This window comes from Pseudopipra pipra, chromosome 7 (assembly GCF_036250125.1).
Source record: "Pseudopipra pipra isolate bDixPip1 chromosome 7, bDixPip1.hap1, whole genome shotgun sequence".
NCBI classification, from domain to species: Eukaryota; Metazoa; Chordata; class Aves; order Passeriformes; family Pipridae; genus Pseudopipra; species Pseudopipra pipra.
In genome coordinates, this window is record NC_087555.1 from 25,086,478 (window position 1) to 25,106,294 (window position 19,817).

The 19,817-nt window shown below is 43.3% G+C and overlaps 2 protein-coding genes across 6 annotated transcripts in view; one reads left to right on the plus strand and one right to left on the minus strand.

Moving 5' to 3' along the window:
• On the minus strand, window positions 1-17,063 carry TMEM169 (transmembrane protein 169). 5 transcript variants are annotated; one of them, XM_064661275.1, is made up of 6 exons: window positions 16,874-17,063; window positions 16,244-16,345; window positions 15,839-15,973; window positions 14,138-14,812; window positions 5,400-5,835; window positions 1-3,923 (listed from the first exon to the last, which is right to left on the minus strand). In XM_064661275.1, the coding sequence occupies exons 5-6, from the start codon at window positions 5,701-5,703 to the stop codon at window positions 3,301-3,303; spliced, it is 927 nt and encodes a 308-aa protein (XP_064517345.1). In that variant the 5' UTR covers window positions 5,704-5,835; window positions 14,138-14,812; window positions 15,839-15,973; window positions 16,244-16,345; window positions 16,874-17,063; the 3' UTR covers window positions 1-3,300. The 5 variants fall into 5 exon arrangements, with proteins under 5 accessions (XP_064517345.1, XP_064517346.1, XP_064517347.1 ...); XM_064661276.1 differs by lacking the exon at window positions 15,839-15,973; XM_064661277.1 differs by lacking the exons at window positions 16,244-16,345; window positions 16,874-17,063 and adding an exon at window positions 13,405-13,521 and having other exon boundaries at window positions 15,839-15,996.
• PECR (peroxisomal trans-2-enoyl-CoA reductase) overlaps window positions 17,021-19,817 on the plus strand; it is an 18,000-nt gene continuing 15,203 nt past the window's right edge. The window contains exon 1 of the mRNA XM_064661280.1: window positions 17,021-17,160. Within this exon, the coding sequence (XP_064517350.1) occupies window positions 17,046-17,160 (115 nt within the window). The 5' untranslated portion in view covers window positions 17,021-17,045. The remainder of the gene's footprint in view (window positions 17,161-19,817) is intronic.

Consider the following 19,817-nt stretch of genomic DNA (forward strand, 5'->3'; position numbering starts at 1 on the left):
TTGTAAAGCCACATACATCTTTATTCTCCACCCAGGCCAGCAAGGATGGGGAAAGGAAATGCAATTAAAAATAATAAGCAAACGCACGCTATCTTTACTTAAAAAAAAAAAATCCAGACTAGAGCAGCCAGAAACACACTCAACAATCAGAATAACTGGAATTCCCTGCAGTTGGACAGTGGCACATAAGCAGAAATGACTTGTGAGTTTCTGAAAGCAGGTAGAACAAGACAAAAACTTGTGCTTTTTTCTATTACAATAATTGATAATGATTATATATTTTGCAGCAGGCAAACTGCTACAAGAGGATAATGGGCAAGAGAGAAAGCTATCCAGAGTTGTTTGGGGAAAAGTTTGAATTAAACTTCTACAAATAGCACCAGAACTAACCCCAAGCTTAAAATAGCCCACACCAAAATCAGTGGCACACCTTGACTTTAGCAGGAGCCAAGGCAAGCTTGGTTAAGTATAAACAAGTAGAAAACACACTATGGATTGTCCCAGTATATCCCCCAAAAGGTGACCTCCAAACCCAGAAGCACAGCTGCCATGGCAGAGGGAGGGTACTATGACTCCTCTGACACTCCTTGGTGTCTACATAGCAGTAAGAGGCATAGATCTGTTTTTTTCTCCACTCCAGCAGGCTATTTGCAATCCTGAAAGCAAATCCTGCAGCTCAGCAGACATTTCACATGGCTGTATTCCGTAATGAGCTAGTATTTATCATTCAAGCCCTCTGTAAGCTAAAGACTCTTTGTGCAACTGACCCCAGCCTTTCATGTAGCCTTGAACAGCTGCTGTTTGTCAGTGACAGCTGAATTGGGTTTTCTCCCTCCGCAGCAGTGCACACTTGCCAGCCATCCTTTCCTCAAACTTGTTTGCTGCATGTGGGGGCCAAGATACACAATCCACTTCTTTCATGCCAGCAATGTCCCTTCAGGCAAAGTGTGAGAACGCTTGCCAGTGGACCTTCCTTCTCCTTAATGCTTGTTAAGAATCACTTCTTCCCACCCTCCAGCCATGTGGGAGCCTGTGATTTCCATGTGGAACACTATTAAGCAGAGTGGATGCACTGGGTCACTACAGATTGCCAGCACTGGCATGACTTGTCCTCAGCTAATTCAGAGGCATATCAACCTGCCTGTTCAGGACAGACCTGTGAAAGGCATTTCACTGCTTGAACCAGTCCCAGGCAATTGTCAGCCTCTTTGAACCCCACTGAACTATCTGACATTGTCTCACAGGTTGGAGTCTGGTTTTTTTTATTTCTTTTTTTTTTTGCTGGAAGTTGGTCACTGCCTTGAAAGACTTCACCAGTAAAAACTGAAAGCAGGAAGAAGCAAACACAGCCTGGCTGTACCTGCGCCAGGGAGCACCTCTGCTTTGTCAATAAAGTGTAGGGCCAAGCCTGCCCTTGATATTGGGTTTGTACACTATTCACACTGTTAATCCTCCAGCCAGTGCTAAGAGGCTCTTTTGACCATGCCTCTCAGGGACCAAGGATGCAGCAGGAACTACTTATTTCTCAGTGTCAGGCCTAGAGGATTGGATGGACTTGTCTATACATCACTGGTTCCCAGATGTTCTAACCAGGACAGACAGTCAGTGTAGTCTTGAGGTCATCCTTAAAATGCAACACAAAGCATTAGTTTCTGTGAAATCCAGCTTCTGAATGCTTCTTTTTACCATCCTAAAACTAGAGCGGCTCCCCATCTCGGAGGGAGACTGGGGAAGTGAAACATCTACACAGACATGAGTGACTGTGCAGCTGACAGATTGCACACCACGACTTACCTACCTACACACATGCAAATGGTTGGCTCCTCTGGGTTGGGGCTCAGACAGACTTTCTAGCAGCACCAGCTGAACTACAGCACTCAGAAAATAAATCATGTTTCACATGTGTAACTCAGTGCCCATCAGAATCCATTAAAACTCTCTTTTTCTCATGTCCTTCATAGGCCCAAACCCCAACAGTCAATGCAGTAAAAAAGAACTTTTCTGCTAGCTGTCTTTTTAAAGAGACAATTAAAAATTCTCCAGTTCCTAGTGGCCACATCAGCCTGGTCAGGGAGCCCACCTTGACATGCAAAGTCCCAAACGAAGGGAAACTAATTAGGAAAATGAGACTTGAGGGGAGGAGGATGTATGATCCATTGCTCTTCCATATAATTAACCAGGAAGGGGGGGAGGGGAGAAGTGGACACAGATTTCCAGATCTGAGGCACTAATAGACATAGGCTCTGAAAGGCTCCCATTCTGAAAGGGGAGATGTGACAGCTCTCCCGTAAGAGCAACTTAAAAACCAGAATTACTTGTTTCGTTGACACCTTCCCATCCCAAGTACCTTCAACTCCACCTCCCTAAATCCAGATGCTACCTGTCTGCACCTGCATTGCAGTGAGATGCAAACTGATCACCCTTCCTCAGAGCAGGTGTTTCTTCCCTATAACGCAACTGTTTGCACTGCACATTGTGTATGACTCCCATAGCTCAATCCTTCCTAGCAGTGCACCTACCAAGAGATCAAATGCAGGTGTGTCCCAAGCACCCATCTATGCACCTACAGCTACCTCAAGGTGCTTGGTGACAGGCTCATCAGGTCCCCACATGTTGCCTTACAAAGCAAGCCCTACTCTTTCTTTGTGTGATGGGGGTGTTTCAGGTCAGCACAGAGCTCACAGGCCATTGCTGGCTGCTCTGCTCTCCTCTCCCAGTGAAAGGCTGGGCATAACTATTCCAGTGGTCTGTTTGTCAAATTCTGACTATTGTCTAAGCAGTCAGTCTACCTAAGTTAGCTGCACTTGTTGGAAGGACTGGAAAAGCACCCTTTCTAGGAAAACTGCAGGAACACCACACATTTTGCAATTTAGCCTTCACCTCTGAATGGATTCCTACCTCCTGAAGTTCATCCCCTAAACAGAGACTTCTTTTCTGGGTCAGTGGGTCACTGTTATGCCCTATTTCTGAAAAGCAAAGTCTAATGTGACAGAAGCAGACTTTGCATCATGTATCTCTGCCACTCCTCAAACAGCCTGAGCCCTGCAGACCTGGATTTTCTTACCATTCCCAGAAGCTGTAATTAGCCACAAGAGATGACAAATCCTTGGATCTCCCCACCCAGAGCACATGAAGCTAGCATTCCTGCATTCTGTGATATTTAAAGAGCACTCCCAGCCCAATATTTTATTCATTAAGCTTGTGTTTAAATATATACATATATTTGAAAAAAAATCAGTGTGTTATTTTCCAGGTGAAAACCACTCGCATATGACCAAAATAGTCATCCAGGACAAAGGCTCAGACTGCTGAGGTTTCAACACCCTGCGCAGAGCTCTTGCCAGAGAGACTACCTGAGATATTGTCAGAATCTAGCAGCTCAACAATGCTGTATGGAGAACAATCTTCCAAGCCCAGCTTGCTGCAGAGCCAGCCACAGAAGCCCTTCTCCATATCCCTGACAGCACGCCACCAGTACCCAAAGGACCATGCTACCTGGGCCACAGCTGAATACAGGCCTAGGGAAAAAGAAACAACCATAATTATAATTGGGTAGAAGATAATCAAAAAGGGACAAAAGGTGATTTTGTGCCAGAAGGTCCTCTCTTCATTGTACACCAAGAAGATGTTGTACCATGTAATGGTTCCGTAGTAGAATGAAACCACGAAGGACACTACAAAAATGACGGGGAGGCAGATGATGGTCCAGAGGACAATGTGGGGTCCTCTGTCCAACCCAACATCACATTTCTTCTTCTTCTCGGGTACGTCCTCTTTAGGAGGTTCCTTTGACTTAGCCAGTTCCTGCAGCTCTTTGTCTGTCAGTGTGACATGGATGTCCACCATCTGACCCTTCTTCTTTCCCCTGGTGATTGTTCCAGTCAGGGTGACATATCGGCTGTCTAAAGGCATGTTCCAGACACCTACAACACAGATAAACTCATCTACATTAGATTTATTTTCTGTATGAAGTACTTTGTGTAAATCCCCAAACACCCCAAAGACAATTTGGATATGTGCATATGGAGTTATAATTAAAATAAAATAAAAAAAGATGGAAGGCAAGAAGCAATGCAGTATGAAAAAAACTATCATAGAAAGAAATGGAAGAAGAGCTAATAAGGGAGAAGACAGGAATTCCAGATGATAGAAATCACAAGGGAGAATACTCCAACATCTCCACTAGAGACAATATGTGAAGGGAAAATGCTGTAGCAGTATATGAGAATGAGATGAGACAGAGTAACTGAACTAAAAATCATATGCCTGTTTTCTCTGTTTCCCTCATGGATTTATTCCTGAACAGCATGGACACTTGGGATGAATTAGATAAATGTGACTGAAACTCATTCTGGAATAAGCACATCCACACATGGAGTTATACCTGAATAGCTAATATTTCACTTTACATTTGCACTGTATCTCAATTCGAATTAATTTTTGACGTTTGGAAAAAACTTACAAACTGTCATATAATTATATTTGCATTTTAAGAGATCCATAAGCAGGATAGTGATGGTATATGTGTTGAAGTTACAAATAGACTGCCTTAGTTTTCAAGTGACATTGGTATAGGATGGCCCCTGTAGTGATACTAGGCATAAACTCTTCTATGGGGATAAAATATGTTTCCTCCTGGTTTTAATTCTGACCACCTTGACTAAGAAACTCTTAAATACAGGCTGAGCAGTTTGAAGTGGTCCACAAAAGGAAGGTAGCAGATAAGTCATGAGGATAGGGGTTGGGATCAAGGGGGAATCTGGTGCATCTGATGGACCAGGAACTTGCATTCACATTTAAGCCCCTCTCACCCTGCACTGCTGACTCACAAAAGTATTAGCCATAGGCCTTGCCTTTCACAATTCTTCCCTTCTTCCCTGCAAGGGTGACCAGGACAGACATCAGAAGCGAAATGGGGCTCCAAAGTGCCCCATGATGACCTTGCCAAATAATTACTCTTCAAGAGGAAGCTGTGCTGAGAGTATGCAAACAAAAAGCAAATCCTAGATAATAAGTAAAAATCCCTATCAGAGGTAGAGCCACTAAATCCATCTGCTGCCATACTTTCACTTAATAGGCAATTGTTCAGCCATGGACAGCAACTTGATCACAGAATCATTTGTTTAAAGCACGCACAGCATTTTTCTGGATCAACTCCAACCAGCACACACATTGAAAACTAAGAGTGTGGCAACAACCAAACTCTGCAAAGAACTGTGGGAGATATCCCCAATCAGCCTGTAGTGCTTTTTGTTTCAGAGCATTTTCATGTATGAACTCAAACTCCCTTTGCCTGCAGTGTTGGAGAGGGTTCGTCCCCCTGTCACTTCCATTTGACCTTAAAGCAAGCTGTCACCAAAAAAAGTTTACGGGAAGTGGGTGTTCCCAGGAATACATACCATCTGCCATAGACTGGCCCAGGAACTTGGAGCCTTCCTCAGAGCTCCTCTCCCCTCCTTCTTCATCCGCCTGTTCTTCTTCCACCTTATTGTCACTCTCTGATCGATACACTATTATTGACTCAGGACGGGACTCTTTTTTCTTCTTTTTCCTCCGGTCCATAGTGGCTTCCCCATCAAAGGTGACGGTGGTTGCAACAGCCCTTTTCATTGTGCCAGAGCGAGGGCTCTGGCCTCCAGACTTGCTGTCTTTCTGCACTGTTTCCTCCATCCCGCTGCTGCTCTCAAGCACTTCACTTGGCATCTTGTAGCACCTGTTTCCAATCTAATAGCACCAATTCCTGCACTTACAAGTCATTGATTAGACAACGGTTCCATGGATGCTTTGTTTTGGTAAAATGTCCCACTGCTGACATCCATGCACTCCATTCCCAGCCTAAAATGAGAGAGAAGTCTGAAAAGAGTCTTTTTCTTACCAAGCAGAAAAAAATTGGCAGAATTTTCCTAAAAAGGGTTACTTCCAACTGGTTTAAATGTCATCTGAAGATCTCTACTACTGTCCTGAACATCAATTCTACTACATAGAATTTTTGTGGTATCTAATCTAATCTTGATTCTCAGCGTCCAATTTTAAATATAACAAACCAAAGCTACTGGAATAGGAAACAGTATTAACATTTATAAGAAGGAAGTAAACAAGCACAGTTTTCTGGATGAATTTAACATTCCTCTGCAATGCTGGAAACAAACAGAAGACAACAGTTTTGGTCCAAATGAGAATAAAGGACTAAAAAAGAAGTTAAGCAATTTAAGGGACCAGATTAGAGACAACTGCAACAGGAACACTGCACTTGTCCAGCATTACAACAGCTATATTGGTTCCAGCCTTTCTCATTTTGAGCATCTTCTGATTTACTGACATTTGCAAGGATATTACAAAAATTAATCAAATTATGTCAAAATGAATGATGTTTCAAACCTTAACAATTTAGCAATATTTAGTGTTGTCAAACTTGGAAAAATACAGTACATATAGTGGATTTAAAGCAAAATTATTATTAAGATGACTTTGCTAGGGAGGGAATTGGGAACCACAGCAGTCTCCTGATTGTGCAGGGAAAACAACACAAATCTTCACAAATCTTTGTACAAATATGAGGGCTCCATTTTTTGCTCCTCATTCAAGTAAAATTAACAGTAATACCAAGTGAAACTGTTATCTATGGGAAAGCTGCCTAAGTAAAAGCCACATAATTAAACATGCATCAAGGCAGACAAATCCTGCTCCATGAATATGGAAGACACAGGATTAATGGTTCTCAGATTTCATAACATTTAGGAAACTGACTGTGTCAAGTATTCATGAAGTATTTAGGTACAAATCTGAATACATTGAATAATGCTTTAACAGCTCTGAAGAGCTGTGTTGAACATTTGTATTTAAAAGAATGCACGTGACCAATAATTAAGCTTCTACCTAGTAACTGAGTCATCTCTTTAACAGGAAACTAAGAAACACAGTTATCATAATTTGTAGTCCCCACAATGCTGGGGAAATTGTTTTACTTGAACAGATGCTATAAAAAAAGTCAAGCATTTTTATATTTGGCAATATAGTCCTGGTCTTCCCACAGATCTAAGATTTTGCTGGTCTGTTTTGAAATTTTGTGCAGAACTTTAGATCAACCATTTATGTATCGTACACTCACACTTACACACATCTCCCACACACAAAACTTCTAATTGTATCACTTTAACACCTAAGAATGTGACCAGTTGGCTCTATGGGGCTTTGAAGAACTCAACAATTCAGATTATTTTTTGACATTATAGAAAATAAATCTTCCCTGGTGATCAGAAGACACATAAAATGGAATTAAAAAAACCCCCAAGATTCAGCATACCCCAGAAATCAGACTCCTTCTAGATCACTGGGCAGAGAATGTCTTTGTTAGCTCTGCAGGAGGGCTGGGAACAGACTGTTTAGATTACCATCTCACGTGTCATGCAAAAATGTATGCCTGAATTAGCAGACATACTGGAAAACAGAAATTCACGTAAGCTTTTATTTGGGTTTTTTTAAAAATGCCTGTATGGGTAAATGGAATGAATTTATGCCATGGCATAAACTCACTCTTTGTAGTACATTCATCCAGGAGGTAAAATAGGATCTAACATTTTTCTCTGAAAATCATCAGTAAAACTTCATGTTTTGCATCTATGAAATCCTAAAATCACCTGACTGAGCCTAATGAGCCCCTGGAGCAACAGTGAGATTCTGTTCCCAGAAGTGATGAAAACAGACCTGGAAACACAGAGAAACCAAAAGCATCACTGCTGGAATAATCTACTAAAAGCCTGGAGTCGCAGAAGTTGATTGGGGATTGGATTCCCAAAGTTCCTGGCTGTAGTTCCATGCTCAGTACCTACTAACTTGAGAAAGGGATGACTTGCAAGTAACATTTAAAAATAACACAAAGCTACAGGCAAAGATTTGCGGTTGGGCTTCTTTTTTTCTTCAAGTTGATCCAGCTGTGGCCTTGCTTAAACTCCCAGCAGATGATAAGATGACGTCAGTCTTCAGTGTGGTGCCAAAGCCTAAAGGACTGTGTCAGCCTTGACTATGCAAGGAGCAAGGTTATGTTACTTTTGACTGTGTCACAGAAATCTCTGGCACTGGAAATCTGTGTCCTGTTCTTGTGCTCACCAGTCAGGCAGAATGATGATTAATGATCAGAAGATGCCTATGATCCCCAAGTTATTTTGCTATGCCTGACATTCCCACCCCCACTATAGCAGCTACCCCCACCGTGAATTACAGCCAGGACTATCAAAGGGTGGCAGCTCAGTTTCTTGTCTTGCTGATAAAAGGAGAGGGAATGGGCAATGGGGGACAAGCCCCTAAGAAGGAAGCACTGTTCCTGTGGCTGAGTCAGAGCCCTTGGGATAAGGAAGCGAAGGAGCCCAGATTATTCTGTTTAAGGCACAAGAAGGTAAAATCTAATGTCAATCTGTCTACATCAAAAATAAAAACATAAAGGAGATCCCTCTGATCCAGCAGGCGAGGATGCAGCAAGATAAAAAGCCGCAAGATACAAATGCAGGGCAGACATTAGGTAGGTGTTTTAACAAAGTGGGTAGGTGTCACTTGATATACATCACTCGATGGTTGATATACCATCACTGGGAACTTCTGAATCTGGAGTGGCTATCTTGGCAGCAGTTTGGTCACCTGTACTTGACCAAAAGAGCTGTTAGTGTGGTGAAGTCCTCTGGTTTGTATTAGGGAGCAATCAGATGGTAGATCACAAATCTTGATCTTATGCCTGTTTGCACATCGTGTTTATTTTTTTCTCATCTGTTTCCCAATGAAGCAGCTGGAATACCCTCTGCCAGCTGGTCCAGACCTTCTGAACACAGCACTTTGAAATACCACCAGCAGCCCCACATCCTGCAGCAGTGCTGGGAGTCAAACAGACTCGAGCTCCAGTCCCATGTTTCCTTGGAATATTTTCTCTGTAGCTGCAAACAAGAAAAGGGCTCTTGCAGAAATCACAGTAGAGTACTTAAAAGCCTAATTTTTCTCTCTTTCTTTTCTTTATAACCTCTAAGAACAAGGCCAGCCCTCAGCACTACACGGCTGTCCACAGCACCAGTTCTTTCAGCCACACACCAAAATCTGCACCACTTAAAAGCCTTGCTGTGGAGCTGCAGCATGACAATTGCTGAGCATCTCGTATTAGTGATGTGTCCCATGTGGGAGCACAGGGACAGATAGGAATCTAATAACTGTCCATGGGAGGGAAGGGAAAGAAATGGTCACATTTCAGAGATAGCAGGGAGCAGTTTATTAGCCAAACAATTTATTATTAATCTCCATACAAAAACAGATGGAGAACCCTGGGGAGGCAGCTCTGCAAAAACACTCTGTAGAGGAATTTTTAGAAGCAGAATCTTCTGTTACTATGCAGGAAAGCTACTGCTACTTATGCTTCCCATGACAGTAATAGTCTTTGACACACAAAACAGGAGCCTAAAAGCTTGGCCTTGCACCATTTAGGTCAAAGGAAGCTTCTTCCATTGGTTTTCAGGGCTTGATCCTGCTGCTAACAGAAGAGAAATTATCCAGTTTGAATGTAGAAAGGAAGGAAGAGCCTTCCTGCAAGCTAATAAAATCCTTGATCTTAAATCCCTGCTACAGCACAAGTAACCTTTTTATGACTGCTCAAAGCAGACAGGAGAGGAAAAAATGTAGACGGTAAGCAGCAGGGAACATCAATTTTTATTTTTATAGTCTCATAAAATGTACAACACATAAGAAGAACTGGCATTGTATCTTCACTCACATCATGCAGGGGTTGTCTGCAGAAACAAAAAACAACCTGGGCTTTAGAACTACTGTGAGTTACGCAGGATGGGAAAAAGATAAAGGGAAATTTACCCCCGAGACACACCTCGAGAGAGAGAGCTTCCCAGCCCTGGATCTTCCTTTGCTTGCTGCATTTACTCCATAACTGCTGCACCCCCAATCCTATCTCCACCCAAGCCTGCCCCTGATTTTCTGCATGTGTGTGTATGTTTTTGAGTATGCATGTTACCCAAAAAGATCTTTTCCAATCCCTAGTAATTTTTAAAGGGGGTTATCTGCTGGCAGATTGTACACATGAAAAATAGATGGTATTAGATGCATCCAGCTGTTCAGTACAGATCTGTCTGTCACCAGTCAATTGTGTTATGACAAAGTGCATTGGTCTAATGCAGAAATGCAGCCCCAGACCCAACAAAAACATGTGCAAGACCTGTGTAAGAAAACACATTTAATTCAGAACTTATGTAGGGAAAGAGCCAAATGGTTGGGTTCCCTCGACAGCTTTGGATCTGTTTTAAATACCTAAATGACTCCATATTGTCTTTCACATATTCATCTTCACCTGCTGAAACAGAGGATGCCTGTCTTCTCTTTATTTCACAGTGAAATAGCTCAAACTAGATTGCACAGTTACTTGAATCTAGCAAATACTCAAGGCTGGGATGAATGACGTACTAGAAGGTAAGGCAAGAACAGCCCCTCCCTATCAGTACTAGGGTCTGTGCAGCTTGTGGTGAGCTTGACAGGGGGATTTATCTCACAGAAAATAATGTTATTTTTAGCCAGATGGATTCCCTCATCAGGTTCACTGTGCAGCTCCTTCTAGAGGAAAGAATGTCTAAGCAAGGCAGGAAAAACTACCTCTCCTGGCAGTGGCCTGTTTTGTGGCTGCATTATCTGCATAACAGCAAGAGGCACAAAGAGAAACATCCATCTCTGCCACCCCAGCAAGGTAAAAGAAAGCAAACGGCAAAGTTCATAGATCACACTTATCTTTCCCTCCCTGCTTAATCTATAGAGTTCAAAGCACTTTCATGTCTTGGAGAGAGAGACAAGAAAAATGACCATGGTCTGGGCGTGCATCCGAGCAGGAGCAGACTTCAAGCTGGACGGCCAAAAGCAGAGAATGGCACCGGGCACCTGAGCAGAGGGGATAACACAGTAAGATGACTCATGTCACCAAAAACTTTATGGGTGTTTGCTAATGGAGCCCCCCTCTGCTTCATGCCTTCCCCTCAGGAGCAGAGGGTGCTAAAAGCTCAAGCTAAAAGCAAAGGGAACTGTGGGGAAGCGACACAAGACTGCTTCTGCAGACAAGCACCGACAGACCCAAGTTTGCCCAGTCCTTCCAATTTATCACTGGCACATGGCTCCTGCCTGTAGACAGGTGGCATTAGTGCCAGCCGGCACCACACTGCTGAGCAGCTACTGGACCTATCCTGCTGGCACTGTGAGCCAGATCTGCATTGGCCAACTCAGCTGGTCGACCATCCCTGAGGCTGCAGCAAGACTAGACCTGCTTAGGTGTGGATTAAGGGCTTGCTGGCTCCTGGGGCCATGCTGGGTTGCTCAGGCCCCCTGCTCTCCCTTCCATCCTTCCATAAGACAACCAAATGCTTGCTGACAATATTCTACAGATACAGCCAAAATACAAAAAAAAAAAAAGTAGTGGAGAGAGGCATTCCAAAGTATCACTATATTGTTTCTGAATGACATTTTCAAAGGATTTTTTTAAAAGTCAAGGACATTTTACAGAGTATATGTTATATGAATCAGTTCTTTTTATTTTCCTTTGCTGTTCCATAACTTTTACAAATGTCACAGAATAATAATTGCTGTGTAGATCACTTATTACTGAAGACTGGAAGATACCATAAAAGAATAGCTGAGCATTTTTATTTTATATTACATGAAATGTCTAATCGATTTCTTACATACCAACTTTTTTTAAATCCTCAAACTGTACTGGTCTACCTCCTCTTAGAGCAAAAGCTTGAAGTGCTGTCTTGCCTTTGTCTTCCCATTTTTTTGTCCAGACTGCTAGAAGAAAGAAAAATTGAGACAAAGGACACAAAGCTTTCCAGTGCCTCCACATGGATTATATCTGTTTCTTTATTATACAGTGCTAAAAATGTCAAGGAATGGCATGTACACATTAGCCTTTAAAGAGAACCAAGGCTTTCAAAACAGCATGACTTGGAAATGGAAGTTGGTTTGAAATCTTCAAAGCAGACCAAGCATTTAGATATGAATCTTGAATAAACTCAACAGAAGTCCTTAAATCTTGTAGGGAAAAACATCTCAACCATAAAGTGGAGACACGCTTTCTCTTCCCCTGCTCTACCCCTCAGTTCTGCATTTGCCAAAACAGGCCATCCTGCACCTCGAAACATCAGGTGCTGATTGTAATGGCTACCCAATCAACTAAATCACTGTTGGATTACACCACACCATAGGAACAGCTGAACAAAGTCAATCTCACCAATTTTAGTCCAGTATCCTGCCTCCACAGCAGTGCCTTTAAGCTGGGATCATGTGTAGCATCTACTTTTATTGGTATAATACCCAATTTGTCCTCATTTGGGATTGGAAGAGGTACTAGGAACTTACTGCATACAACAAACTGGAAGTGTCTCCTCCTCTCTAGGCATCCAAGCAGATGCCTAGAAAACAGTAACAACAGAGCAAGCATGTAGTACATGAAAATGGAGTTTTGAGCTCCTCACCTCCCTTACCAGAGTGCAGAGGAAATACCTTCTACACAGCGTATGCACACACATACGTTCAAGTAAAAAACACCAGCAGTTGCTGTTCTTGAAGCCTCCAAAGCCATGAAGAACCAGTGGTGGGTGTGATGCACTTGTGCTGACGCAGGACATCTGCTACAGACTTGGCTGGCAGGTGACCTCCATCTCAGACCTCCATCACACACTGCTCTCAAGAGGATGTTTTAATGCATGCTGGACTATTGTCTGACCTTTACAATAATTAAAAACAAGGACCCTTGTTGCCACCTCAGGCTCTTTTTCCTTCCTAACTACTCAGAAGATCCCTGACCATCTAAGTCGCCTTTCTTGCCCTGCTCTGTGCTGGCAAGATCAAGCACCCCGGTGCTTTACTCAGACAAAATGAGGAGAACACACATCAAAATACTTGCAATTAGAGAGGAAGCAGTTGCAGTCATACAGCCTAATGGAGAACACGGTCAATTGTAAATCCAGCCTGGAAAGGATTATCTGAAAAATACTGAGACCAAGATATATCCTGTGGTTCTTATTTAAGCAAGATATCAGGGGGCTTCAAATCAGAACTTTCTCAGAATAACACCTGGCTGCAGCCCAGGAGTTGCTGGAGAGCACAACTACACAGAGAGAGAATTGGAAGATTCCCCTGGGAGTGATCAGGATTGTTTAATGCATTGCACAGTAAATATAATCTAAGGTATTTAGACAGTATCTCCAGCAGCAGGAATTACTTGGCTCAGGGGACTTGCGACTGGATACAAGTGCAGATAGAGATCCACGATGCCAGGATATTAAAAATGCAGCACTTTGAATTGCAGACAAGTGAATCATTTAGTATCATTAGTATGGTATTAGCAGGGTGTGTGATTATTTATAAAATCTGTCAACATACCTGTTTCAAACTGTTTGATGCTGATATTCTACATCTTGTAACACTATGAACTCTGCTTCAAGTGGGATGTCTTTCTTGGTATCTCCTGCATTTTTTTTAATCACTGGAATGAAATTCCTAGGGATAATGATGAAAGGCTGTAAAATCCTGATTATCTCCTAATTAGACTGAAATCCCCCAAGATACAGCTGAGAGTAAAGTACCTTTCCAGAGAGGAAGTCCCTAAAGAGATTAATTGACCAGAGAGCCTGAACATCAGCTGGGGCTGACCAGGAGGCTGTTCTGACATGGAAACCAGAGGCCACTAAACAGAAAGGCTCTCACTTACCGGAGAGAAATGATGAAAGGAAACACAGCCTCAGGAGAGAATGTACAGGAGGTGAAAGTATCAGGGATCTCCAAAGAGGCCTGTTGCATAATCCCACTGAAAGGTCCAGAGAGGTAAAGACACTGAAACTCAGACTGGTTTTCATTTGGTCTTGGCTCAATCCATGCATTTCTTGTAATAGGTATGGGGAAGGAAGAAATTATTGTTGTTATACTTTGTGTAGTTTGGAATCCCAGGAGAAGATACGAACCTGGAGCACACATAAGAGTGGGGTCTGCAAAAGCAGAGGCTGCTGCAGTGCAACCATGTTTTTTTTGCAAAAACCCTCTGTCAGAAATGGTCTCTGACATTAAAATTTTGTTTCTGGCACTAAGATGCTTTTCATTAAATCTCTTCTCCTCTCACCTCCTTGTCAGATTGCTGACTCCAGGGATACCTCTCCTGGGGTTTGGATCCTGTGGAGGTTTCTCTCCTGTTTGGAGCCATCTGTTTTCTCACATCAGGTTGGTATTTAACAACTGTGAGACCTTCCCCCTTGCCAAAAAGGATTACAAGCTACAGGAGGGCACGGACACCCTGAAGGATAGCATGATACAAGGAATTATTAAGGCAGTACATATCAGTGCCAGGATTTTTAAAGCATGGCAGAGTTCTGGACTGGCAGATGTCATCAGCTGAATAGCTGAGCCATAGGCTGGCAAAGCACATCAGCTTTGGACAAAAGTAGCCTTTTCTGAAAATGCAGAGTTTCCTATTCATCTCAACAAATTGAACTAGTTCATTCAAAGCCAAGATACAATCTGGGAGCTGTAAAAACAGGAAATCTAGTTTTTCCTCTTCAATATATAAATAAAAAAGTAAATGTTCAAGAATGATATCCCACAACTCCAAAAGAGATGACAACTGGAAAAAACTACAGATTAATTCTTTTTCCTAAATGTGTCATTTTGATTTTTGAATGTTTAAAGTGATAGATATACCAAGGCAAAAAAATTCAGATAGTTAATTCAAAAAATGAAAATTATGACTCCGAGGCTTTAAATGCAGATTTATTTTCTTCCAAAATCAAGCTGACATATACTGAAAAAATAAATAAAAAATAAGCTGTCTAATCAGACACTATTTTCTAACACATAAAAATTCAGAATCTGAACATTAAGTTTATAGAGTAACATAACTATGTAAGAGCCTTCTGCTTACTAATTTACCACTATGGCTGCATGTAGTAACAAACCAACATGTTTTAGTGTTACCAATAAAATTAACATTCCTTTGTGATTAAGAAAGAACAAGCATATGAGAAGATTAAAATTGATTTTAGTTAATAAGATTTTCTCCCTTTCATCTTAAATAATTTTGAATTTCAAGCCCTGGAGTAAAATCGAGTCACACAAAGGTACAGTTTGAATCCTTGGTTCAAAGGCAACCCACACAACAGTGAACAGAACCCACTGCCTTGCTGAAAATGTCCGTGAGCACTGGTTACCTCAGCTCTATTCTTTGTGGATAGATTTTCTACCAGAAGGGGCTACCCTCCATTGATGGCCAAGGAATGGATGTCTCCTTTTCTCTCCTTCCTCTCCAGTCTGTATACCTCTCCCCTTTTACCTCCCACCTATCACTAAGAGAATCTTAACAGAATCTTAACTGTTCAGCCCTTTATTTATTGTATTTCTGCGTCTATTGAGAAATTCCAGAAACCAAGCAATATATCCTGATAGGGAAAAAAAAAATCATTTAATAGTGCTTTCTGGGAAGAATAGTGAAATCAAGGAGGTCACATGAGCACAGAGGCTCTCTAGATTTCCTTTGGAGCCCTGCAGCTCAGTCGGGATGGCAGGCAGGTTGGAATATGAAGATCTAATTCACTAGCACAGATGAGTGCTTCTCCCTGGGATTAATTAATGATCACTCTGATACAGCCTGCCTGAGATATGTAGGGCAGCCAGAGACAGTTAATAGGGATCTGTGAAGTCTCAGATTGTGGAAGATAATTAAAGGAGGGTAAATTTTTTTTTTTGCAGTGCCACTCACAGTGCTTCACGTTTTGCCTCCAGAAAGTGGAGTGCTTTAAAACATTAAAGGATTCTACAAACATTAACTCACCCAAAAAAGGCAATTTTGTCTAACAGTTGTCTCACTGGCCTAAGCCACCGTGCAGAAATCCACTTCTGTCTTGCCACCCTTCGCTGAATGAGCCTGGACATACTGTTAACTTCTCTATGCCTTCTCTTCCCTACACTTTAAAGGAGGATATACAGCATCTGTCAAAAAACACTGAACTTCAGGATAAAGATGTTATCCTAAAATTGTCTCAGAATTAAAGTATTAAACCTCAGAATATGTTTCGGGAGAGTAAATAAATTTGTTTAACAAATGAGAAAACCACAACAGACTCAGTGATTCTCCCACTTTACCTATATGTGTCTTTTTTAAAAAAAAATTCTCACTGTCTTCTCATATTAGCCAACTCTCCTAAGGCAAAAATAACGAGACAAAATTGAGACATACTTTCAAACATCTCTTCTATTGAAAAGGACAGAGGAGATGCCTGGAAAGACACTGAACATGCACACACACGCTGCTGGGCACATCAGCGCTGGTTAAAATCACCTGCAATGGACAAAGATGCTCTGTCACTTCACTGTAGGATAGAAAGGAAAATAATGTTGGCTGTTCTCTGTGTCAACTGAGCAATTAATATTGTGCTTAGTTAGGGTGATTTCTGGGGCAGGGGAGCACACAAAGGCATCTTAGCCCAAAATGACTATACGGGGGACATGGTAAACGCTACACCCTCAGCCTTCAGGGCGCGGAGAGAGCACTCCCCGCCCGCGGGGGTGCTGCACACCAGCACCTTTGCCTGAGCCCTGTGACACTCCATGGGCATTCCCCCGGCCGGATCTCCGCTCCCGCTGATCCTGAGGGTGCCTGCCCCCGTCCATGGGGAAGGTGACCCGGAGCGGTGCAGAAAAACACGGCAACCTGACCGCGGGTGGGGGCAAGTGGGCGCTCGCTGCAGCGGAGACCCCGGGGCGCCAGCGGCGGCACCGACCCCTCCCCAGCGCTGAGCGGTGTCTCCCCCGCGGGGTCAGGGTCGGACCTGGGCGTTCCCGACCCCGCACAGCCGCCCGCCCTTACCTGCCGCCCGCGGAGCTGCGCCGCAGGACTCCGGGCACCGCCGGCAGCGCTGGTGCGGCCGCTCCGCCGCCGCCGCCGCCGTCCCCCGCGCTGAGCCCCGGGCGGGCGGGGCCGCGCGTCACTCGGCGGGGGCGGTGTGAGGGACGGAGGGAGGGAAGGAGGGAGGGGGAAGATGGCGGCGGGGCGAGGGCTGCTGGCGGCGGGGCTGTTCCGCGGGCGGGTCGCCATCGTCACCGGCGGCGGCACCGGCATCGGCAAGGCCATCGCCGCCGACCTACTGGCGCTAGGTGGGCGCGGGGAGGGGCGGGGGCTCCGCACGGAGCCCCGGTGGGGCAGTGGGGCGAGGAGGGTGTTGGGGTCGGATGAGGTTTGAGGGACGGTCAGGGAGTGCCCGGCGGGCTGCGGTGCGTTTTGGGGGCTGGCGGCGCTGCGAGGAGCGTGTGGGTGGGACGTTGTGACAGGGGCGGTGAAGGCGAGGGGCACAAGGTGAGGTTGGTGTGGGGCTGTGCCTTTGGGCCCGCTGGCACGTAAAAGATTTTAAACTCGGCGGTCACAGTGAGGGTGTGTTAAACCCGGACCCTTTCTCTCAGACTCTCCCTTCAGTGAGTTTTCATCTTGAGTTAACTGGAGGATTTATCGGGTTGTTGAACGGAGCCTGGCGGAGCAGAGTCGTTTTGAACTGCTGTCCACACAGTAACATTAGAGACGTGGCGCTTTTCTCTCAGTGCCTGTGACAGGAATGTCCTAAAGTTGAAGAACATCTTCACTGTGCGCTGCATGGGTTTTCTTTCCATGCTGAGTACAGAGAAGTGGTAAAACCTGGAGTCTCCTGACTCTGATATGAGGCCAGGAGAGGTAGAGGTGCCTCCTAATCCGCCTTGCAACACCTTTCCTGCAGGTTTCAGCATGAGTGGTAGGGATCATTGGCATCAGACTGGTTTTGGATAGTTTATTTTCATGATTGGATTCACTGTCTTCAAAATACCAACACCAACATTATGCCTCTGGGTGCCACGCTGCCTGTGGTTTGCACTGCTGGAATGTGCACTATACCATTGCACTGCACAGTAAACAGCTTTCTTTGTTAAGGCTGTGGTGGGAGACATCTCTGCCTCTCCTGGCCTTTGTCCCCCCAGCTTTCTTGTTCTGTGTAGCTGAAAGGAGGATTAGTTCTGTTACCTTTGTATTACTGGGAACTAAACATTCTCTTTGAGTGTCCTTACATGCTCCCTAAAAGAGGTTCTTTTTGAGCGTCAGCACACTATTGGTTGATGATGTTACCCAGTTACCTTAAAATTGTGCTTCATTTGATAGTCATTATTTTTTTTCAAGCAAAATAGAAATACAGAAATGTGTCCATAGCAGGCTAAATAAAAACAAGGCTGCAAATGTCTACAAATCACTGGAGAGAAAATTAAGAAAGAGCTATGACTGAAGTCTGACTGAGCAACCTTCCTTACCTGGAGATTTGCAGGTTGCTATTGACAAGAAGATGATCAGGAGCTCTTTCCATGTATACCTTGTGCTTTATGTATACATGGGGGGCTGCTTCCTATAGGTGTAGGAGCAATGGCAGATGATGCCAGTCATTATGACTGTCATGAGGAAAAATAAATGAAATAGTGTCAGCTTGTGCAGTAGTTACCAAGTGTTCCTCATGAGTTATTATCTCCCCCTCTCCCAGTTAGCATGGTTAGCAAAAATATAGTCTTTTACTGGACCTTATTCTCTATCAGTTTTTATATTAGTAAGCACTTAAGTTGATAAATATAACTGTGCTACTCTGGTTCAGTATTTGTATTAATTGGTAATTGTGTGTGCCATTTTATGGACTCTGCATTAATCAGGTGGTTGTTCAAGTGCTCGGAGTTCTTAATTTAAAAAAATCAGGAGACCTCATAGACTACTGTCTTTACATATGTTGTTTTAAGATGGCCACTGATTAAAGGTGAAGCTCCCATTCCTAGTGATATGTAGTTGCAGCACTTCCTTCTGGAAGAATTCAACTCTTATTTTTTTTTTGTTTGTTTTTTCTTTGTTGTTGTTGTTGGTTGGTTGGCTTGGGGTTTTTTTGTTTTGTTTTATGTATATTTTGACAAGATAGCCTGAGTCAAATGAACAGCTTGCTGCTTCTTCCTCCCACTAGTTATTTTGAGTTGATTCTGGTGTTTGATCACATGAGAGGCCAAATTTCACTTGGCAACAGAGGAGGGGGAAAAAAACCTTACACCTGGCAAGATGTGAACTTTTTTTTTTTTTTACAGATTGAATGTGTTGAATTGGTTTATGTTAAAGCAGATAAGCAGTTGACCTGGTATGAGGAAGGGATGACTTCTGCTGGGATGTAAGATTATGGAAGCAGCAGAGCAAACTGGGAGCAAGACATCCTTGCCTGCTTGGCAGTGGGAGCTAGTAATTTGCTTATCCATTATATGAAACTGCATGCCTGCTGGATTTGCACTAGGAATTAATTTGGTGTGCTTTGGTTTAGTCTATGTAGTAGCAATTGCTGAAGCCTTAAAGCTGTCCTGAGTCCACTGGTGTGACAGAAGACTCTAGGCTGATTGTAGTGTCAGTGCTTGCCTTTAATTTGGCATTAGCATTGGTTTTTTCTCTGTAGAATGATTCCTTCTGCCTCTAAATGCTGAAAAAAACAGAATACTTGAGCTCCTGCCTATTTTCCCTCTCCTTTCTGCAGCTAGGATTCTGCAGTGCCACAGAAAAGCATCTTCCTGCTGTCTGTAGTCTGCAGATAGGGATTAATCTCATGAGGCTATTATCCTTTCCTTCAGTCTCTGTAGGGTTAAAAAGCAAGGCATTACATTTGCTCACTGCTAGTCAAAATTACAGCCAGTCACAGAGTAAGATTATTTTTGTGGTTTTGGAAGCAAGCATTTTTTTGTAATCAAGACCTGCTGAAACATCTTTAAATCACTTAATTGAT